We start from the raw sequence: 24,697 nt of genomic DNA on the forward strand, positions 1-24,697 counted from the left end.
ATAGCCATCCAACAATGAAGCCAGCCTGACCGGTCTTCCCAGAAGAGAACATGCCAACACAAAGCAAAATAAATGACTTTCAAAACATGTGTCAACCTTGATAAGCTCTCCCAGAGTGTGAATCTGTAGTTTACAAATGAAAGTCCAACTTATTAATGCAAACAAAAGTTCCACACATGGAAAACAGCAAAGACGGCTTCCAATTTAAAGAAATAAAGCTATATTTAATTAGATATTTCTAGCGTTGTTTTTCCCTGGAGTCTGCTCAGAATGCTGGTTAGCTGCCATAGCGAGGGTTGTTTGGCCTCTCCATGAGTACAATAGGCAAACACATAAAAATGCAGTTTTAAGCCAAGTGGTTTTCTAGTTGTTTATTCTAATTACCAATAACCACTTTGTTCAAATGTGTTGTAACACAGGAAGGACGGGAGCCAATTTGAAATGACTGGAGGTTAGATGAACTTCATGGCATTGGTGTTGAAGGAAATTTAGCAAGGAAAATATTTAGTGAAGACATCCGCTTGTTTTACGAGGTCCTAAGAACAAGCTTTAATTTAGGACATGACGAAAAGAAAATAAATTCAGTCTTGCTTGCTTTGAATGCGTAGTATGGTGGCAAATGCTGCCTCCTCCTTTTGGGAAGTATAGTGCTGATAGGGCCCCCTAGTCAGTGCTAGTGGGCTGTTACTAAAAATTCTCCAGCGTAGGAAGGAGAGATTCCGGGAAGCCACCATGTAGAGAAGAATATTTTCAGGCTCTCCCCTCTGTGGGAGGCTGGTTAGGCCACAAGCCTGCAATCTATGACCTTGAGATACAGGTGTGAATATGCAGGTTGTCTCTGCATGCATAACACCGCAATAACCCTCTGAAAAGGGTCTGATGTAAGTTCAGCACTTCATTTATTGTGAAGATGCCCATCAACCCCCTAGGGAGGTGTAGATGGGCTTCAGTGACAAGTGTGTGGCCTGTGAATTGGATGAGGATAGTGCTGCTAGCCTCCTGCTGGATCTGCACCCCCAGTCTCCTCGCATAACTGTGTAATTAGGCGATGGTACAGAGGCCTGGACCGCTTTCCCCACAGAATTTGGGGTTGTTGCTGCCCTAATGGAACTGTTAATTTAGCCAGACAAGGCAGCATCCCATCTTCAACACTCCAAACAGTAAAAAAACAGGCGGAACAAGGAGAAAACGTTCCTGAGACTGCTGGGAAGCTGCACACGATGTAGTCAGTACAATTACGCCTGGTTGGAACACAGAGACCACCAGGATAGGGGAGGAGGACTGTTTGAGAACAGCTTTATGCCATGGCACATTGTATCACATAAGGGTTGTATTTTCATCAAAGATTTATTAAACACACACATACACATTGTCATCACTACAGTGCTACATGCAACAGCACTTGATGGGGAAAGAAAGCTGTGGTGATGAGTGGTGCTTGTGGTGGGGTTGGGGGGTCGGACTGCTGCACAGAGGTCACTGCTTTTATGGTACTGAGCTGCAATCGTGTAACCTCCTATGCAGCGTGCAGGGTTCTTCTGCTGGGGATAGGGGAACATTGAAAAAATGAGGCACAATGAGACAATTAGCATATTAGTCTTTGATCCACCCTGACTCCATTTCTACCATTATGAGGAAGATAAAACTGGATTTTAATCATTTTGAAATGTACTCAAACATTTTCTAGAAAAAAAAAAAAAAGATTGTGTTGTTCATCTGTATCATTTTTGGAAAGTTGTGGAACATATCAGTTCAACAATGATAAAAATATCCTGAGATTAAAAAAAAAAATTAGTCTGGTCTGGGAAACTATGGGACAAATACATTGCTACAGGTCCACAAAATTGTATTTCTCACTGTTGCCCTGGATGATAATTTGAAGAGCATCACATACTAAAACTTTCTGTCATGTACCTGTTGTGAATCTGAGATGACGAGAAGGACCTTCCCTTGCAGCGCTGGTCTGAGCGCCCCTGAGAGTAAAACAGGGGCGAACGGACTGCGTGAGGCACGGGTGCCACTGAGTAGAGATGCTGAAGACACAGGAGTGAAGCACCAGGCAGGTAGTCAGCCAGAAGCATGCAGGATATCAGATAAGCGGAATCAGAGCTGAGCCGGGTCAGTAACAGGCGAGCTGTGCAGTACAGCATTGGAAGACAGAAGCTGGGTCAGGACAAGCCGAGGTCAAACCTGACAGAGGTTCTAATTATTATACACCATACTAAAAAAAACGTCACTGCTCTGTCCCCAGTTGGGGAATGTAATGCCATATACTGGAACGAACAGTTCAGCAAACAACGTATAGTACTCTCCAAATTCACCTTTTTTATGTAACTAGAAATTAATTGATTGTATGTGTTTAGTTTACAGATGAGTACATAAGGAAGATGTCACAAGATGCATGGCCCAGGATCATGATAGTTGCTGATGGATCTTGTGGAGAGTCAAGTTTTCTGCTTGGTGTCAACTCAGAATACATTGTGAAATCCTGTAATGCATATGGGGCCAATGCAGCATTTGACAGATTAGACCAGAGGCAGGTAAGGAATTTAATATTAATAATACATTTTTAACATTTAAATTAAATTGAAACTGAACTGGCTTAAAAAGGTAAGAACAGTGCTGACATACCTTGTGGTGACTGGTCTTTATGTTGATACCTACGTTCTAGTTGAGTCCCTTGGATCCTTGGGCCATGCTATACAGGACATCAGCTGAAACCTAAACCTCAACCCTGCTGATGCTATGTTCTTCCCTGTCATTTATCTGTTAAATACCAGAGTCTGAGCAGGCACTACAAGCACTTGGCAGGTGGGGAGCAAAATAATAACATGTAAAGAAGTTAAGGCCCTGTGTGCCGCCTGGGCCTTGGATCCAAGGAAGATGCTCCACAAGGATCAAAACTAAGACATGTAACTGTAGGCACCATAGTGTGCTGACACCTTAGCACCTTAGGCTTTTCTAAGGCCAGGTCAACTTAACATTAAAAGTAAAATTACTCGCTACTGACGTGATGTACACACCTTAGGTTTCCTTACCTCCGTGCCCCAAGAACCTAAACCCAAGGTGCTCAATATGAAAATTGTGAAAAGCTGCACCTGGAGGCTACCTTTTACAACGTAAGTATTGAATACCCAGGGTTTGAAGGTTCCTAGGGTGCTTTACAAGGGGACATATGGTATGCACAGGCACCTCTAGGTCACCAGAATACTACTTATGCCAGTTTACAAACATGTCAGTATTGACATGTTGACTTTATCTTCATTATATTTTGTGCCCGATAGCAGTTACTGCTGATTAAGTGGTCTGAGTCCAAAATAGTCCATTTATAAGTATAGGAGCTGGGGACTGGAGGTGCTGGGGTTTAAATCTCTAATTCTAGATCTTGCAATAAAACAAAGACATACCAACTAGATTGTACCTGAACTGAATATCTTCTTTAGTGGTTGAATACATTTCAAGGAAGTTACCGAGCCTGAAGCAAATCACACCTTCAATAACACTAAAATGTTACATTTCCCCATGTAGAAATAGTGGTTTGGTTAAACATTCAATTGTGTTCCATTGTCATTTATAATGTATTTATTGCACACAGGAACATCCTGCTTACAGGAAATTGGATTCACTACAGCACTCATTTTCATAATGTCCATAAGTAACTCCAATAAAATTCTGCAGATATGCCCTTGTGTTTTTTAACATACTCCTTCCTTTAAAACAACCATCTCATTTTCCAGCATTTACAGAAGCCCTTTGCTAAATATAAACTATTCAGTTATCAAAAGCTGCAGAAGCCAAAAACTGTACTCCAGTCTGTCCTGTGACCCAGTTATTTCCCCATTGGGCTCTGCCATCTTAACTTTTCCATAGTATAAAGAATGTCGAGCTGAATTTCACAGCCCACATGCCTGAGACACCTGTGTCCTTCGTGTGATGGCCATGTGTCACTGCCCTCTACATATACAGTATGCCAGAGCCAAGAGCAGTTAGATGTGGAGGTACGTGTTTAGCTGCTGAATTTTGACAGTCTCCTTAGGCTGCCCTTTTTGGGGAAAGTAGATGTGCTTTTGAAACAGCTAATGAAGCAGACAATATAGGAGCCACTATGTATAAATGCCAGTGGAATGGGAAGGATCCACCCATAGCATTAAAGGATACCTAAACTAAAGAACAAAAATGTAATATATTGGACCATAACAGTCCTTAGATGTGGTGGCTACATTTTCTTTTCAGCATGTATAGAAAATACCTGTGATTATGCCAGAAGTACAGTATCCTGGTCACTCCCTGTGAGATGACCTGGGGGCATAAAACAATGTGGTCTTCTTTCTGTAAAGTGATAATCTCCCCAAGTAATGAAGATGAACAAAGGCAGGCATGGTAGCAGTCCGGCCTGGGTGGCAACCACGGCTTGCTCTATTAATGCAGTGGATGAGTGACAAAGTTTGCTATTCACAGGATTTCCAGATAATAATAAAGGAGAAAGGGCCTGAAAAAGGACACTCGTGCAACCACCCCATCTAAGGACTGGTAGACTGTAATACATTACATTTGTGTTTGTGGATTTAGATACACTTTAAATTTAAAAGGGACATAACCTCAACTGCCTATAAACATCTGCATCTTATTTTGACCTGTGGTTATCACAGAAGGTAAACTCAGTTATATGCATTTTTCATTTTATGATAATTTGAATTGCCTAGGTTTGATACAAGATTATTTTAAAGATATTGGATTTGCATGTTCATAAAATTATGGTTGCAGTCATGTTAGTCCCAGACCCCAAATTACTATACTCACAGGTTCCCTTCCAAAAAGACCTGCTATTAAGGTGGCACTTAAAGGAGAACTATGGGGTTAGGGCTTTTCCCCATAGTTCTTCTAAGGGTAACGGGAGGACACAAACTAGCGCCCTCCCATCACCCTAAGCTCAGTATAGCTTGCAGTATACAGAGACGCTACAGCTGAAACGGATCCCGACAATTATGTCTCAGCTGCGTGAGTGACAGCTGGCTCTGCCTATCTAGAGGCAGAGCCAGCTGTACCCGCCCCCTCCCCCGTCCGTTCCACCAGTCAGCGCTGTAGGATCAGGATCGAGGAGGGAGCGAATGCCGGTATGTGTTCGCTCACTTCCCGATCTACTGAGCCGACCTGTGACAGTCTCATTGTCACAGGTCGGCTAGAACTATGAGGATGAGTGAAAAGCACTCACCTCATAGTTCTCCTTTAAGGCAGAGGGCGGAACAGTGTTACTCCGTGTGCTTTACATGCCATTTAAAAAAGGCAGGCTATGGTCTGGACTCGAGTCTACAATGTCCAATTAAGTTCTCTCTACTTAGCACATCAGAGAAAAATCTTTCCTCCTTTCCTCCTATCTTTTCCCCCCCTCCCTTTAATAGTGTTACACTTGCTTCAAAGTCCTGAAACAAGAGTAGAGCTCTGGTGTGCTTTTTTAAATGTGTCTTGTTTTAAAGCAACGTTATAGCTCGGTAAGGCTTTGTACTACATTCTAATGTTCTAAGTTTCTAAACTGCCATATATACCTAATAGCAGACCGTGAAAGGCGTTGGCACATAACTTCCTTTATTCTAAAACTGTCTTCTTTGTGCCCTGATATCCCAAATATGCCATATGCATATATTTACTGGGGTTCCAAGTGGGTAACATGTTTATTACAGTGCTCACCCTTATGTTGTACCCATTACAATGTAGGAATAAATGTGGCGTGTAAGGTTGGTAGATGCACCCAAATGTTAGGAGCATAACAGAAGCTCATGCTCTTATTGGTCAGCCTGCGGTCCAGCTGCTCTCCTATGTCAAACCAAAGCGATGGTGGTTGCTGGGACTCAGACTCAACGCTGGCAACAATGCCCATCCACTTCTATTAGCACTTCTATTAGCTGGCCTCACTCTGCAGATGTCCTCTTTGCTAGGTAGCATTAGCACGGACTTTGTTACAGGATGCTCACCAGCTGTGCTTTCCTCTGGTCCGCGCCTGATACTCTTGAGGGCCACAGATAATCTTGTTCTTTACTTTCACACCTTGTGCCATCTGGTCAGAAATTATAGCACCGAGGTTTAAAGGCTACCAAGTATTGGTAGTCCACCTTGTTTAAATTGAATGGAGGGTTGCTATAGGTGATGCTACAGGCAACAGTTATAGTGCCTGAACTGGTATGAGCGTTATAATAAGGTGCACAACAGACATTATAGGTAACTTAACCAGATAATATGGACATTTACTAGTAATCTTTACCTTTACTCAAGTTTAACTGAGCAGACAGGCCGAGTTGAACATAGTATATGTGGAATAAGGATTCTATAAAAGTGTCTTATAACAAAACCCAGTGACCTCTGTTAGATTTTTGTTTAAACAAAGTGTGTGTGTGCAGACTCCTTATTAGTCCATACATTCAGAGATGATTTATGGAAAAATGTAAAGAGAATGATGTTTAGATCAGGCTCTTATAACAAGTCACATTAATGTATTGAATGTAAGCATTGCAAAAAAAAAACTCCTTCGACTCCTGTCGTGAGTGAAGCCGATTCAGGAATATTCAGACAGCTTGACGTGTCAGTGTTGATTCATTGCTTGTTTTAATAGAACGCCTTTATAAATCTTTGGGGTGCCACAGTTAAGACACTGAGGTGTTTGTTTTGGCAACATAAAAAGTACATCTTAAGATGGAGAACAGCATGATATCATCCATCCAGGCAGTGCAATGAGTAATGTTTTTATGAGATTTCTTCTTCCATCGGTACAGGGCAGCCAGATAATTGCTTGCAATTCAAATAGCTTTTTTATTAAAGAGTAACTGTCAGTACAGAGATATGGGAGCTGCCATTGTTGACTTATTGTTAAAGGTGCAAACTCGTTCATTGTTTAAAGTGATATTAAAGACAAAAGGTGTTTAGGCAATTTCAAATGCTGATAAATCACTTATAATGGATGCTGCTCTATGGTGTTTAAAAGTTTTAGTTGCCTGCTGTGGCCCGGCCAAGTGACACAGTCATTTTGTTGTAATCCTCTCTGAAAAAGTGGCTGAGTGGTTAATAATCTCTGATTGAAAGGAGAACTATGAGGTGAGTGCTTTTCACTCATCCTCATAGTTCTAGCCGACCTGTGACAATGAGACTGTCACAGGTCGGCTCAGTAGATCGGGAGGTGAGCGAACACATACCGGCGTTCGCTCACTTCTCGATCCTGTCACGGCACTCTGCCGTGACAGGGGAGGGACTAGATTCCCCCCTCCCCGCTCCGATCCTCCAGCGCTGACTGGCGGAACGGACGGTGGAGGGGGTGGGTACAGCTGGCTCTGCCTCTGGATAGGCAGAGCCAGCTGTCACTCACGCAGCTGGGCGGGTCCAGACATAATTGTCGGGATCCGCTTCAGCTGCAGCTTCTTAGTATACCGCGAGCGGTAGCTTGCGGTATACTGAGCTTAGGGTGACGGGAGGACGCTAGTTTGTGTCCTCCCGTTACCCTAAGGAGAACTATGGGGAAAAGCCCTAACCCCATAGTTCTCCTTTAAGGTAATTGAATGCATCTTTAAGATTTAACTCTGGAGTTTAGTGTCACTTTAACCATAGTGATATGATTTGTATGTTCATTCTTTCACATAGAACTGTGATACTGCAGTTTGATTTATTTAATAATTATTTCTTATAATAATTTACTTTACCTTTATAGTCCTACATTTCTGATGTATCAAGTAACCTTTTATCTGTAATCATAATTTATATTTAATTTCTTATATTTATACAATTCCTATATATACATGAGTAAGTAAATACAACCTCTTTACATTCAAGCCTCTAATGCTGGTTATATACTGTATGTAAGTGTGTGTCTGTCTGTCTGTTTTAATCTAATCTCCTAACTTAGTAAATTTCCCTGTATTTTTTTAAATGTTGCCATTTATTATCTTACTACAATAGGCAAAGCTGCCTGCTAACACCTGAATGTTCTGACAATGTGGTGCATACATTCAGGTAACACCGTGTGCAGAGATGTTAATGAAAAGCTCACAAACAAGGCAGAGAGGTAATTTCCACCATTGGACTTTGTAAACAGTCATTAAATTAATGATATCCTGCCTTCGTGAATAAAGACCTCTTGTTCAAACAGTTCTCATTTTTCCCCTCAGGTCGATTGGAATAAATACAACTGTGTAATTATTCTGTGAGCAAGTCATTTAGATCACATATGTACTCTGCTCTCAGCTGAGGGCTCAATGCCTTGCGGCAAATAGATGCTGTTTAAAGCAGATCTTGGAAGACCCAGCAACGTAATGATTTGCTACAGAGTTTCCAACGTTTCTGAAAGTCAGTATTTATTTGCAAAAAGTTAAAGCTGAAGGTTAATCTGCTTATATTTAACCTTCCCTGGTTCCTTCCTTCCCCTACTCACCCAAACCATAGAGGCAGCTTACTTTAAGGCCGGTCCTTCAAGGCTCACTCCCTCTCCGCTGCAGCGGCCTAAGGTCCAGTGAGTCTTTGCATCCAATACACTGTGTATTGGACAGGAGGACGCTGCGGGACATACCCTGACTGCAGTGGAGGCTTGAGAGAGCATGGCGGTAGCTGGCTGGCTCCCAGGTTCGGGTGAGTATAACTTTATTATTTTAGTCCCTAGATGAAAACAACAACCCGTGCAGTGCGGGGGTAGACCCACTGAAAGGGTTAATAGAAGTGTGGCCCTAGTTCTGCTTTAAGCCAAGCTGGATCAATGTAAGTATCCATAAGTCCTTATTCACACCAGATACGTTGCCATCCGTTTTTCAACAGATTTTAACAGACTGTAATCCAAAAAATGAATGGGTGTGAATGGGACCAGCTCAGACCACTCTGTTGCATTGCACTGTGTTGCGCTAAGCTGAAAATAAAAGTAGAACATTCACTACTTTTTTTTCCAGCTCAAAGTAACGCAACGCAGCGGTGTGAACGAGCCCCATACATTTTTCAGTGCCCGTGTGTTAGCATCCATTGAAAAACAGATCTCAATGCAAAGTATAACAAGATGGAGCTGAAGATGTATGAACGGACTGGTTTCTCTCTGTATTTGTGAGCTGACACTATACATGTTTTATATACGGATTGTAGGTTTCCATGTTCTTTTATGAGTTTCACCCCAACCCTGTTTTATTAATAAAGCATCAAGATGTCACCCTGTCTGGCTTACTGCAGAATAGGAAGGTTTAGCTGCATGTCAAGCTATACACAGGGCAATGTGCAGAGGGGACAGAACATTCACTGCTGGTGAATTCATCATGTCATTTAGCCCTCGTTCACACCTGAACGTTTTGTAGCGCGTTCTACGCTCGACGAACGCTCTACAAAACGCTAAAAAATATAAATCCCATTGTATTCAATGGTCTCGTTCCCACCTTGGCGTATTTCCGCCCGTCCCTAACGCGCTACAAAACGGCCCACGCCTGAAAAGGTACATGTACTACTTTGGGCCGTTTTGTTGCGCGTTTCCATTGGGATACAGCCAAGTAGCCTTCGAAAACGAGCGTTTGTCGCGCAACTTTTTTACCGCGAATCAGACGCGCATATGCAATACGCCTAGGTGTGAACGAGACCTTAAAGCCCATATAGCAGGAGGAATCACCTGTTGTAAATGTTTGGTGAAGGTGAAGGTCAGATCAGCTTTATAAATATGTCCGTTTAAAAAAAAACCACCACAAATTCCAATGTCATGCAAAGATGCAAGAAAATACATGCCCTAAACCATATTAAAAGAAAAAAATCACAACCATACCATATCCATTTTCACATGGCAGGGTGTGAATAGAGCCTGTGTTATTGTCCGTAGAACAGCAAACAAAAGATGAATATAGTGATTGACACTTATAAAGAGCTTTGTAAATAGTAAAAAGTCAAGCTCCAAAAACTGAAGTACACACTCCTGGCAACGTAATGTTAACCCTTACCAACCAGCTGCAATTGTTTTGGTTCATCTGCACAAGCCTTTGTGATAACACGGAGAAAATAAAATGTGGCAACCAATCAGCTTTGAATTGCCTTGTTTACGGCACAGGTTTGAAAATTAAAGGAGGCCTGTATTGAGAGACACATGTGCTGCCATTGCTGACCCCCTTCTGAAGACATTAGCTGTATGGCAGTCAGTGGCTTCAGTTCTTTCTGAGACACTGGCCTGGAACCTGTATAGGCACTCTTGATCTTCATACTTGTTTCGGGTCAGAAAGTATTGAAGCTGCTGGATCAGCAGGACAGTCAGCATTTATTTTAGGAGAGGTCAGCAAGGCAGCCTACATATTTCTTATAATAAAAGGAGCAGCATTCATTGTAAGGGATTTAATAAGCATTTGAAATAGCTTAAAAACATTTTGACTTTAATATCACTTTAAGTGCTGCGTCTTGGTTTTCCATAGGAATACCCATTTAGTGGTTAAAGCATAACTGAAGTCTGCTGTGCCAGGCAGGCTTTTGTCATAATGTGCAAGTAGACACAGCAGGCTTCCTTCAGCAATGACCAATGTGGGCTGTCAGTCACCACTCCATTCTTCATGGTCGTCACTTCCTCCCAACTTCTCCAGGCACCCCTGTCATCTTTTTCAGCCATTGGGTGCCGCTGATGATGTAACTCCAGGGCTTGCGCACAGTTACATCATACCGGGCACCCAACACAATTCACAACATCTTACAGATTCTGGATGGAGTGTACAAAGAATATAAAAAAATGGGAGAAAGTGGAAGATGTTTTTTTGGCAGAAGGGACCTTGCATGTCCTTTTTTTGTTTTTTTTGTTTTACAGTATTTGTAGAGGTTAGTTCTGCTTCAAGGGACCAGACAGGAAATATTATTTTTCTGTTTGGAATTTTCTATTTATCTTCTAGTGTTTTATTTTTCCTGTATATGTTGTTAAATATTTACAGATTATTTGTGTATGTATAACTGTTTATGCATCTTTCATACAGTTACTATAATTAACTTTGTTTCTGAGAAAAAACGGTCTCTACACCAAAGGGGATTAGACATCTGCAAACATAATGAGAAACATCACTTTCTTCTTATACAGTAGATATTCAAATGTGCTGCCAATATAATTGCTTGTCATCACATCGTTATCATCGGTTTTGATCATGGATATCTTTCATTTTAAATGACGGAGGAAACTAGCTTGAAGCTGAACTTTAGGAAAACCGCTAATTACACGATTTAATATCACATATGAATGATCTGTTATTCTGCCCAGCCAATTTTGTGATTCATGTACCCCTGCTAGACAGCACAGTCTCAAGAAGGTGACATCTGTTTCTCTGTTAGGGTATATAGTAGTGTCACGTTCCCGTAGGGATGCCACCTGTCCGGGATTGACCCGGTTAGTCTGGGTTAAGAATGCTGTGTCCGGGTTACATAGCCCACCCGAGAGCCCGCACAGCCCACCCGAGAGCCCGCAGAGTCCACCCGAGGGCATGCACAGCCCTAGTGAGAGCCCGCACAGGCCACTTGAGACATCAGGCTGCCACCCCGGAGCAACACAGAGTATGTAGCGTCATATAACTTTGTATTGCTGTATAATGTATTGCTGGGATTTGTAGTCCTCTATAGTCAGTCTCCTTACTCCCTCTCCCTGCTGTCTCTCCTTGCTCTCTCGTATATTCTCCGGAAAAAAGTTGCTGTGCGCGCCGCTATAGTGTTCAGGTTTCACTTGAAGCAAAGTTGGTAACCCCACCTTCTCGCCCACAGCCTGCTGATTAGATAGTGGAGAAGCAGGAACACATTGATAAGTCATCAGCTTTGCTGTCTTCTCCAGTCAGCATCTTCCCTGCCAGCACATGTGCATACAGCAAAGTCTGATTGACTCATTTTGCTGCTCCTCCTAGTCTGAGTTTTGCTGTGCTTGCTAAGATCAAGACTCATTAAAATACCTATGCTTTTTCTAAGCTAGTGAATCGCAAAATGTATTTGAAGTTTGTATTTTGAATCTGTCTTGTTTGACTTTTCATCAACACAGGTGCCAACTCCAGAGATCCGAACCCACAATCTACATTTTGATCTGTCAGCCTATGGAATTGATGTTGCCGGTGGTGGAAAGGAAACTTTAGGCAAGCCGGGATTTCACCTGAAAATCTATGGGACCTTTCGCAATCGATATATGGCTTTAGCCTGCCCAGCTTCGGACGCCAAAGTTGTTCGGTTTCTGAGATACACTCCGAATTCTGCTGTAAGTTGAGAAACTTTTTTTTTTTGTCAACATAAATTAAACTGTTGTGTAAGTGTGTGTATACGTTTCTAGAGGCTCTGGCATGGGATCATTGTAGTATAGGAGCATGGGTAAGGTACCTCCATGCCCGCAGTACCAGCTATAAATCTTGTGTAAAGAATTGTTACTTACCTGATCCCCGCTCCCCCAGCAGTCGGCTTTCATCTTGTGCCTCTTATACTATGGCTTGTAGGCTGTGCCTTGGTATCCTCGTTTTTAGTGGAGGGCTATTGACCCTATATTGTATGTGATGATGTCAGTGGTTCTCTGACTGCTGAAGGGCAGGAGGAAGAGATTCTGAGTTCTGGTCTTGGGGCCTGCAGGGGCAGGGATCAGGTAAGTAAAAGTCCTTTAGAATCTTCCCTTAGATATTAACAAGCAGTTAACCCTTGCAGTGTAGGGGCTGCCCCACAGCAATGGCAGATTGTTTGTTTATAGATGCACACAGCTACTTCAGGGCATGGTCACGGACTGGTGCTTCCATAGCAGCCGGCTAGCTGATGGAGGCACCCGTGCAGGGGGCGGAGACCCACTAGAGAACGAGGAATTGATCATTTTTAAACAAAATTAATGCTGTATTTCTATAATTGTGGGCCTCCAATTTAAAAATAAAAAAAAACACTAAAGGTTTTTGGCGCTATATAAATCCTGAATAATAATAATAATAATAATATCACTTTAAGAAAGCATTCTCCAACACCACAGAATGGCGTTAAGAGAGGAAAGGGGGGGTGGCACAACCATGCCTCCCCCATAGTCGATGCAGCTTTGCCCTTCGGTTTGAAGTAGGGATGTTCAGATACCAGTTCAGATACCAGTGCCAATACTTGACATTTTTAGGAGAACTACCAGGGTTGCAGCAGTTGTAGCTGGGACCTGGCTCTGGCGCTCCACCTCTGTCCTGAAATCATTAGTTTGTATTATTTTAGAAAAACAGTCACATGACAATAAACAAAAATGCATCAGTACTTGTATCCGTGAGTACTTGAACAAGTATCAGTACCGTATATACTCGAGTATAAGCCGTCCCGAATATAAGATGTTTGAAGGATGGGAAGAGTGGCCCTGCAATCACGTGACCACTCCATAAAACTAAAAAAACAAAAGTATCGTCCAGTGTTAGAAGAATGCACTATTTAAAAATACTTGAATGATATGTTTTTATCTTCATTACTTCTTATTAAATTATATTAAATATTGAATTATTATAATGTAATATTTAATTATTATAATTGTGTAGACTTACTTATGAAAGATTCATATTTGTTGACTTAGCTCTGGAGTCTGAATGTGTCACTTAGACCCTTGGTTCTCAACTGGTGGGTCGTGACCCAAAAGTGGGTCGCGACCCCATGTTTAGTGGGTCGGCGCATGCGTTCCACTTTTCTATGTGAAAGGCTCCTCAGCCTCCCCCTATAGCAATATCAGTTGTTGCAACCACTTCTTACTGCTGTTCCTGTTGAAGATTTTTCCCCACTCCCTGTCCTGGTAGCATTGTGAAAGGAACTCAGGCAAACTTTTCCCAACAATGCTACAAAAAAGGATGGTTCTAACTCCTCTCCACTTTCTAAAACTGAAAAAAAGTTTGATTGGCGTTCAAATTGAATGCATTTGTTCCTGTGACCTCAGTGTGTTCTCATCATTTTAATCAGAATTTACATAATCAACTGGTAACAGTAATTGTATCATCGGTATGCCTTGAGCTAACACATTTATACCAGAATAAGAGAACATTTATATTCTTAGCTCGGCAGGCATTTTTAGAAAGCTAAGTACCCATATGCAGAATTTAAATTCAAAGCCTGTTTGATAAAAGACATTTTAGTCAAATAAGAATATGGTAATACTACAGAGATAAAATGCATCAAGCCAGCGGAGAAATTGAGTCTTTAAATATTAACAAAATTGTTTGAGTCCTTGGTTTGTCATGTAAGTAAGTCCGGGCATGATGCATTTTAAAGCTTATTTTAATAGTTGAACATTAGTATACATTTGTATACATTTGTGTTGCTTTTTTTGGGGACTACAGTATACAGTAGTAGAAGTGGCAAATAACAAGAACAATAGCAGTTCCTTCAGGCCCTGCCCCTCTCTTAAAACAACATCCCACCTCAAGTCCCATATCAGGATCTCCATGTACATCTGGGAACATAAAGAATTACGTTAGTAATGTGTATCTAAACCCAAGAACAAAAAAATTATTGTATCACAGCTTACCAGTCCTTAGATGTGGTGGTTGCATTAGTTTTCTTCTTTCAGACATTTTTCCTTTATTTTTACCGGGTGATCCTGCCATGTAACACACTTCCTGTAGTAGGGTGACAAGGTTCTCTCACTGTGTTGTCTATGAGGGAGCAGCACTGTCACACAAGGACAGAAAGTGCATTAGGTCTACATGACATGTCCCTCTCTACTTATCTTCATAACATAGGGAGTAGGTGTTCTGGAGTCTTAACACACTTCCTGTCCTTGGGTGACAAGGATTCTCCTCCATAGATACAGTGCAGTAAGTTAGTGTTATTATTACCTGTTATAAGCATTTCTAATGCTCCTATGTCTGTGGCAAACATTTCAGCTCCCTCTGGTGGTTGCTTGTGGCCACATACCCTCAGCCAGCTGCGGGCTGATCAGCCTGGCTACATGCCACTCTCAGTTCGGGGGGTGGTTATCAGTGCTTCATTTAGGCATCATAAGCCCAGGGCTCTGGGCTTGTGATAGTTTGGTCTAGTCCTGTCTGCACAAGCCATTATCTTACCTTGTATATCTTGATCTTGTATTTGCATCCAAGTCCTGTCTTGAATCCTGTACCTGTCTTATTTCCTGAATCCTGTACCGTCTTGTATGTGGTGTCCTGTATTTGTCTTGTTACCTGACTTCTATGAGAGAGTTCCTGTCTTTTATTTTGAATCCAGATCCTGTCTGCTATCTTGATTTCTGAACTACTCCGTTGCTCCAGGGGGGTCGCCTGCAAACTTTATAGCCAGAGTGAAAAGTTTAAGCCCTGGGGGCATCCAAGTACCGCTAGGCGCACTATCCTTAAGGAGAAAGGTGGCTGCTAGAGGTGAAGCAATTCACCACTATACACTGATGTAAAGTGACTGCATCCGATGCAGACATTACCCTTGGACTGAATAGGACCGATAAGTTAATAAGAGTATAGAAGCATTTAACTACTCCCTGGATTTGTGGCGGCATCAACAGGCATTTTTTTGCACTTATCAAACAGATATAACTAAACACTTTCAATGGTATATTTAACAGACCAAAAGTGAGTGAATACAGAAGTTTATTCTTAGGGCTTGCATAAACTTCAATGCAGGGTTTGTGTCAGCAGTTTACAAGTATACTATTAATAAGTCGCTAGATCCCGTGCCAACCGTGGAGAACAGATTTTATAAAATCTGTCAGCATATTTATAGGTTCAATTTTGCTAATGGAGTTTGTTTATGATTTTGCTGTGAGAGGTTGGTTTCAATTCCGAAACAATGTCCCTTTTTGCATAGAAACATACCAGGCAAAAATGGATCTTAGAATACTTAGCAGAAATAGTATCCTCTATTTAACCAAATAGAAAAACAGAGGAACTAAAGGGTATTGTAGAACCCAGTAACGCTTGACAATACAGAAGGAGTATACCATATGCCAAGTCCCCTAAAACAAAATTCATGATTCATGATACCTATCTGCTTTTGACCTGATGATGATGTAACATTATGTATAGGACCACTCTGGCTGTCTGGTATTACCATATACAGAAGAAGTAGTCCCAAAATGCAACAGCAGTGCTACCTCCTCAGGAAGTTTGGAATTGTAGTTCATCATTTTATATGCAACAGAGTTCTTTTCATAATATTGAATGCAGATCGATGTTATGGCCTTCTGACAATGAAAACAATAGTGGGACTATATGCCTTTTAAAGGTTTGGCCTTCTGGCAATGAAAACAATGGTGGAACAATACACCCTTGTTGTTTGATAAGGGGATGTGGGAGTGGAGTGGGAACACTCCATTTCTTTGAGGGATTACGCAAGCCTTAGTTTTTAGTGAGCTCCCATAAACTGTGGCTTAGGAAGGCAAGTATTCAGGTAAATGTCAAGCTGCCCTTATATTATTATCTTCACACAGGTAGTTATCTTAACACAGATCATTCATAGGTAAGGCAAGAAACAATAAAATAGATGTTTATTCATTGCACTCATCTGTATTCAGGTGTTGGCAACTATGCTAGAAAAAGATGTGTGCTCATTGGAAAGAAACTGTAAAATTGAGTTGAAGTGCTCAGTAGAAACAAACCCCTTGAATCAGAAATAAAATGTGTATTTTAATTTAAAGTGACATTAAAGTCAATTTTTCCCCTCCCCCATGTTAATGTTAGCACTTACCTTAAATGATGTCTCTTAATCCGATATTGTTTTTCTTTCCTGATATTTTCATCTGTCCCTCCAGCGGTGCGGCGGTTTTCCGATCCAGCGCTGACTCCTCTCTGCTTGCAGGCACTTCCTATCCCGCGGGTTTCCGCATGCGGGTGCACGCGTCCATAGACTTACCTTGCGTCTCTGCTCGTCTCCTGGCCGAAAATCCGAACTGCACATGCGCCTGTCCCAAGATGCTTTGTGGCCGCCTGAGCAGCTTCAGATTCTCAGGCGGGAGCGCGCGGCGATAACAGGTAAGTTTAAACCGCTGTTAACCAGTTGACATCCGCGGTGTTAAACCCACAAAACCTTTTTGCCTATATATCCCTTTAAATTGCAACCATTTTTCTTAAGTACCAGCCATTTACACATATTTTGTTGTTTCAGTTGGCTGGCCCATAGCAAAATCAATTGCAGCTGATTGCTGACCAGTGGAGTGACTTTGCGCTGCACTGTAAAGACTATAATCAAGGGATAGTCCACCTAGTGATTATAGGAATCCTTATGTGGTTGGAAACTCCCTCTAAATGCCTATCGGGTCTTCTAGAATGCATTGAAAGAAGTGCTGCCACATAAGCCTGTTTATATTTGTGCCCTTGGTGTGTTTCCCTGTTTCTCTCCTGTTTTTGCACTAGCTAGTACAATCTCTAGCTAGACACTGCCTGCTTCTCACTGTGCTGCTAAGTTTGTTTCACTTTCTAAAGAGGGACAGGGCCTAGGAAAGTAGTTGTCTACTTACAGTTTAAAAGACTGAAAAAAACATCCTTTGCAGTGCATTTATCTGAAGCAAAACTGTGTTGCATTCTTGTGTGTCTCATTGAAGTGTTAAGCTGCCTGTGAATTCTGCCAAGCCGACAAGTATTCATACTGTCTGCACAGATTGGGCCTAAAAGGTATATCATTGCATATATTAGCATTTGAAAAAGAACAGAAATAGACTTGAAGTAGAAATGTCTTGACCTCAGATACAGAATAAGTTCCACATAAATGTCTTGCCAATAATAAAAAGCCAGAATAAACTATAGGTTTTGCAAGGCTTCAGATGATGAAACTTTACATATTAATGGACCAAATCTTGTTAACGTTAATATCTACCACTGATAGGATCTGAAGTTAATGAAAAATATAGTTATTTTGAGTGTAAGAAGCCATAATTTTCTGCTTTTAGCCAATGTAATAAATCTTGGTTAATAATGAAATCTATTAAACTTCCTGGTATGTACAAAATGTCATAATGCTAGTTCACATAAAGTGGAACTCAAAGCTAGAGACACGGCTGAAATACATAAAGATAAACTGTTTAACAGCCAAACATTTATAATTAGATATAATTATACTGTTTAGCCAATTTTGTGATTCACACACTTTTTTTTCCACATGGTACATTCGGCAGGTGGCAAAGTAAACATTAAAAATCGTGAAGTCATCCAAATGTTTGGATTACGAGCTGAAGTGAAATAAAATTAGAAAATATTACACTCTTTTACCAAAAGAGTAGTGGACCCTTGGACCAGACTTTCAACAGGTCTACACTCAGACACAAATGTAATAAATAAATAAAAAGCAGCACAGACTCAACAGATTAATTGGTCTCTTTCTGCCGTTACTCTTCTACGTTTCCCTATTTCCTTTGTTGGGTTATACCATTCACATTTACACATATTTTTTCTGTGCTCTTTTAACTATTATCTTGGAGTTCTGCCTTAAGATTCTCAGTGATCTTGGTATCCATTTAAAAACACATTTCACTCCGAGTATCTTTTAATTATGTATGCTTCACATCTAAGGCCCAACTCCAGCCAAAACATATCATTCTTTTGATTAGAGTAGGCAGAAGTTATGGTGTGCTGTTGAGAAATGAATAGAATATAGTCCTGGATTTATTCAATCACTGAGGTCCAGTCATTATTGTCCTTTGTCTCTCTATTACACTGCCTGGCCAAAAAAAAGTCACACACATATTTTGTTAGACCACCTTTAGCTTTGATTACGGCACATATTTGCCATGGCATCATTTCGATAAGCTTATGTGATGTCACAACATTTATTTCTGTCCAGAGTTGCATTCATTTTTCACCAAGATCTTGTAGTGATGAGGGGAGAGTCGGACCACTAAGGAAAGTCTTCACCAGCACATCCCAAAGATTCTCAATGGGGTTAAGGTCTGGACTCTGTGGTGCTTCCAGCACATAGGAAAACTGGACCTTGGTTCTATCACAAAAAGCAGCAGCCCGACTTTCCAGCAGTCTGACACTCTTCCCCAAACATTGTTCTAATCAACTTTGGTATCACTGCCTTCAGTGTTCTGCATGACATCTTATTGTTTTTTTTAAAGTGAATCTGTGCTTTGCCCATGTAGAGAAAATCAACAGGTTCACTTGAATCCTCCATATTCACAGCAGCACATACTTTACTTTTCTTCTGTCTTCAGGAGTGTCACAATATCCAGAAATCCGTGGCGGATTTTCCTTTTGCTCCCTGGTGCTGGGCTGTCAGCCTATGGTGTTTAACAGGGCTGCAGCCAATCTGCACTCCTCCTACCCTATTTAGGACTACCTCACTTGTTGCTCTTGGTTTGAGCAACAAGTCTTTTGCCTTGTTTCGTACCACTTGTTTCTCTTGTGATCCCCTTTCCCTGCGTTTTTGGCTTCCTTGTATCCGGCTGGTATCTCTGTTTGGCTTTATCCCCTGCTTCGCTCTTTGTGCCCCTGCCTTAGGGTAATTCCAGTGTGTACCTTTAAATATTGCTGCAGACCTTCAATTGCTTTCACCAGTGTGCTGTGAGTCTCTCTATACTGCCTTTGTTGCCTAACTACTTCTGTGTTTCCCACTCGAGCCATTGTGAGTTTGCTTCCTCCTTTTTACTTGCATTCTCTGTACCTCAGCCTAACATCTCCAGTGCACGGTATTCCTGTTCGCTGCCCTTTCAGGTGTATCTTCCACCTTCTGCAACGCATTTACCCCTTTACTTCTGTGCTTCTCTCTTACCTTGTAGCTGTGTTGGGTTCTTTCTTGTACCGCACACCCCCTATGTGCATTTACCTCCTTTACCTGCACTTCATATACTTCCTTGTCTGCACACCCCCTGTGTGCATCTCTTTTTGTACTTTACCTTCTGTTATCCTACTTCTCTTTGTATGCATGTGCAAAGCACATCTCTTCCTATTGTGTTTTATACCTGTTGTGTTCCTAAGTATACCTCTAGCTACTTTCCTGTGTGTTACTGTCTTCTGAGTCATGTGCTGTGTGTTTGCCTTTTTACATGTGTGTCACTCTTTTTCACTCCTTGTGTGCCTCTGTTCCCCTCTTCCTCCTCTTGGTTTCAAGTTTCTTCCCCACCTGTCCCTGTATCCATTTCCCCGGTGTTTTCACTAACCCTTTGAGTCTGTGTGGGTGCGCTAGAGGGCCGCAACCTGGAAGGCGTCCAGCAGCCAATCATCCTCACCATTAGGAGCTCTGTCAAAGACCTGGCCCTTCTTAGATTCTGTGCCTCTAGTGCGTCCCCAAGAACGCACAGACTCTTAGTTCCTAAGTCCCCTCTGACCTACATCCCAGATATCCCTCCTGTCTGTGATTCCAACCGGCTCCGCAAGTCCCGGAGCTCTCATGCCCTAGTGCCCCGGTCCGCAGACTGTGACAAGGAGCAGAAGAAGACCATGGATTTGTAAGCACTGTGTCATGGAATGAGCCACATTTATTAGTATTATTATATAGGATTTATATGGCGCCAACAGTTTGCGCAGCGCTTTACAATATAAGGAAGACATTACAATCACAATACATTTCAAGACAAGATGGTAAGGAGGGCCCTGCCCGTGAGGGCTTACAATCTAAACGGGAGGGGCAAGTGATACATGAGGAGGTAGCTGTGTGGGGATGAATTGTTTGAGAATGTGATAGTTCAGTGGTTAGGTTGAGGTGGGATAGGCTTCCCTGAAGAGATGAGGATGGGAGAGATTCTAGTGAAGTCCTGGAGGCGAGCATGGGAGGAGTTGATGAGGGAGCTGGAAAGTAGGAGGTCTTTTGAAGACCGGAGGGGACGGTTAGGGTGATACTTTGAGACCAGGTTTGAGATATAGCCGGGGGCAGAGTTGTGGATGGTTTTGTAAGTGCTTGTTAACATTTTGAATTTTATCCTTTGGGCTATGCTTCTCCATACCTAGAAGTACCGGGTAGTTTTTTTCGACCCCTCCAACAGTAAATGTTTGGTGAATGCTCATTCACTGCTTTATAAATATGCCCCATAGTGAGGAAGGGACAGTGCAGTATCATGTGCAGGAGGCTGCAGTCTCTTTAAGGAACATTGTGGAGAGCTTGCTTTGAGTCTTTATGAAATGGAATTTAATTGTTTGTAATGTTCCTTTAAGCTTGAAAGGATCCATCTGTATTTGTATATGGAGAATTCATCCTCATGTCCATTCTTGTCTTATTAATATCTCTTTAATGACCTCAAATGTTCTAGAGGAAAAGGAATCTTCTCTGGTCTTTACATCTGTCACAATGAATGTGCTCGTGCAGCTATGTTTATAAATTGTATTTGATTTGTGAGTTCTCTTTACAGTGTCTGATATTACTGCTCCCCTCCTCTCCGCCTAGAGCGAGTGATGTATTGCACGCTTCAAGAGATAACATCTGGAAAAACCAACTAGCTAAACACTGGTGTGATCTACCGCAGACTGCTAAGCTCTGGTGGTCAACTACGAATAAGCTTATTATTATCACCTTAAGGTCTATTAACACAGTGTTAGCATATCTAAACCCCCCAAAAAATGTATTTCCGCGTAACAATCCTTCGATGTGGTGGATGCATTCGTTTTTCTTTTGTATGTTTTTTGCTTTATTTTCACCAGGTGGTCTTGCCAGTAACACACACCTCATCTCTTAGGAAGGCTACACTCACTCCTCCACTGTATCTATGGAGCAACAATGAAGCCACCCTTGGACAGCAGCATTGTCAACCTGTGGAGAGGATTCAAGTGGACTATATAATTTAGATGGACTTGACATAAGTCAAATAAATAAAAAAATAAAATAAGCAAAGCACAGTATTGTGTTTATAGCCAAACAGATGGCCAGCTCCTCAAAGTCCACAGAAGATTGAGGTGCGCGGGGTACCTTTTTAAAATGAAGATCCATCAGTGAAACAGAAAGAAAAAGAAAACAAGCATTGATTTTAATAGCAAATTGTATAAAGACTCTGGCAGTAAAGTAATCAATGAAACACTCTTCAAAATCTAATCAGGGATGCAACGGCGGTAGAAGTCCCATCAGTCCCCGGCCAGTGGCAGGGCCCAGAAACTGTCAGAAAAGCATTCACTGTGTAGGACCTCCTCAGACATGGCAATGAACAGCGTCCTTGGTTGCCTAGATGTCCTCATATTGTGTTTCAGGGTTTTATCCTTTTTTTCAAACCTGCCAAAATTTGAGCCATGGGTTGGCTATTGGCACTATCTGGCTTGACAAACTTCAACTGAAAAATCAAAGGAGCTGGGGGATAAATTGTTGGCCAAACAGCAACTGCATCCAGCACCTGGGTTCTTCAACCTACGCTGCTTAGCATGCATAGAGGAACCTATTAGCCCATAGGCTGATCAAGAGAAATGTATGCATGCATGGGTAGCTTTGGTGGCACCAACAGGAAATGGGAGAATTATTCTGCATGTCTATAAGTGTCAGGCATGGGTTGAAAGAGATTGTTCAATATTACTTGAATATTGCAAAACAGGAGCACACCGGCGACAATATTAAGAATGCTTCCAACTTCTCACCAGTCTTAGAGGTGAGCAGTGTCCAGGTTTATGTGAAAGCAGAAGGAAGTCCCAACACTGGTCCAACACACAACTAGTATAAATGGCTCCTAAATCCAAGTTTCACTGTACAGTCTGTACAAATGGTGTACACACAGTAATTCTGAGCTGGCAAGAACCATCTCACCTACTCCACCGAGGCTGGAAGCTTCTATACCAGACAGGGATGTCTTCCAATACATGAAATACAAACACACACAGAGTGCTTTTTCCTCATGAAGTATATCTTAAAAATAGCAAATATTGCTCATGGGTCACTCTACTGGAAATCTCCAGGTACACCCAGTGAACAGAGCGCTGACAGCTGGACCCACCAGCAATATTGTTACAGGGACCATGCCCCTTCCTTGGAGCCACTTGAGGAATATAGTTCACTAGGAAAAGGCATTTTGTGTGTGTTTGTGTTTCATGTACAAATGGGATGTCTGTTCCAGAAAAGAAGACTATCACGATGTTCCTTTCTGTGTCTGTTTGCTGAGTGATGTGTTACCATTACTGCCTCCTATTCAGCACCTGTCTCCTCAAATATCTCATGTTTGGGTCCACAAGGAAAGTTAACCCTCCTTGTCTTCAGCTCATCATTTTTCATGGACTCTGTGGAGGATTAGGTTGGGGGTCCAGGGTAGTGGTTTGGGTGGTAATGTTGGTTTATAACCAGGTCTTTGCAGCCCCAAACAGTAAATGTTAGACAAGGTTTTCCCTTAGGTTTTTAGGAGAACAGCCACTGCCATGCTTACCAGACTTGTGCATAAAGAATGCAGGGGCATCCACTATTATTCTATTAATTGCCCATTGAACAAAAGGAATGATGTTTATAGGTCTCTTCTATACATTAACCTAATAAAGAAACAATGTTGTATGCCAATAAGATTAGTATCTGCCATATGCGTCATACATTTTCCTTTCCATCTCATTGTGATTGTTGCCCAGGACTCTTTGCTGTATAGTTCAACTTCCCACTTATACACACAAGACATCCACTGTTTAAAGGTCATTTTTGTGGCTTTTTTGCTTCAGCGTAATGAGTCACTGGGCTGTCGGCAGCTTCAATATTGTGCCTAGAAATGGTGATGAGTCACAGGCCTCTCTCTAGTCACTGGCTTGTCTTTTCTTCTGGTTACCAAGTTACCAATGAAGAGGCACCACTGCACTTCCTCCATTAACTCCTATATTGCTGGAGGAAACATAACTCATAGATTGACAAATACCAGTCCCTTAATAAATACATGGATGAATATGATGGGTAAATATGGATACATGTGAAACACGGGAATCATAATGCTGCAATGGTGCAGTTTTAATAAAGCTGTTATTGTTTCATTAATATATTGCTCCCATATGCGGAAAGTTTTTGGTACTGGGCTATATAACCTTAAAGCTACAGTCGTACCAGTATTTGTATTTTTAGTTTTAAAGGAAGTGAATGTTTACACCCTTAGCTAAAGATCGTCTGGCCCGAGCCCACAAGGCTCCCAGGTCTACAAGGGAGATGTTGGGATGGGGGATGGTACTGAGACCAGAAAAGAGGAGTCCAAAGCTTTAAATGCATGAAACTGGTATACTTTAGTTCTGGTACCTCCATAAAGGGTATGAGACCACGGTGTCCTGTACTGAAAAAAACTGAAAGGATGTAGTAGGGAATGGCGCTGATGTCAGCACGCCAGGGCCCTTCAACTGAAGTGTTCCAGGAGCAACCGGCTTCAAAAAAGAGGCGAAAAGGACCAAGCGTGACTGGCTCAAAGACTATGAAAAATATACGTATAAAAAAAAGTAAAAATTATAGTGGGGGTCTACATGTAGATGGGAGGGGGCAATTGGGACCAGGAAGGAGAAGAGTTGGCCTTTAAATGCATAAAGCTGATATACTCTAGTTCTGGTACCTCCATAAAGGTGACGTTACCACAGTGTCCTGCATTGAAAAGATTTAAATGATGTAGTAAGTAAGGAATGACGCTGATGTCATCACGTCAGGGCCGTTCTCTGCATGTTTAAGGAGCGACCAGCTTCAGAGAAGAGGCGAAAAGGACCTAGTATGACTGGCCTGAATACTATGAAAAATACAAGTATAAGAAAAGTTAAAATGATAGTGGTGGTCTACATGTAGATGAGAGGGGAGGGGGCGCAATTTGGACCAGGAAGGAGGAGTGCAGAGTTGGCCTTTATATGCATAAAGCTTGTATACTCTAGTTCTGGTACCTCCATTCTATACTTTTATGAATTGCTCTGATGCTGAGTTCGGTATACAG

The 24,697-nt window shown here is 41.8% G+C and overlaps 1 protein-coding gene across 1 annotated transcript in view; it reads left to right on the top strand.

Annotated features, from left to right (window-relative positions):
- The first annotated feature begins 2,369 nt into the window (after nt 1-2,369).
- Nucleotides 2,370-24,697, top strand: part of LOC108792910 — a 31,436-nt gene continuing 9,108 nt past the window's right edge. Inside the window, exons 1-2 of the mRNA XM_018563797.1 lie at nt 2,370-2,540; nt 11,984-12,193. Of these exons, the coding sequence (XP_018419299.1) occupies nt 2,388-2,540; nt 11,984-12,193 (363 nt within the window). The 5' untranslated portion in view covers nt 2,370-2,387. The remainder of the gene's footprint in view (nt 2,541-11,983; nt 12,194-24,697) is intronic.

This window comes from Nanorana parkeri, unplaced genomic scaffold, assembly GCF_000935625.1.
Source record: "Nanorana parkeri isolate BGI_ZX_2015 unplaced genomic scaffold, ASM93562v1 scaffold697, whole genome shotgun sequence".
NCBI lineage: Eukaryota > Metazoa > Chordata > Amphibia > Anura > Dicroglossidae > Nanorana > Nanorana parkeri.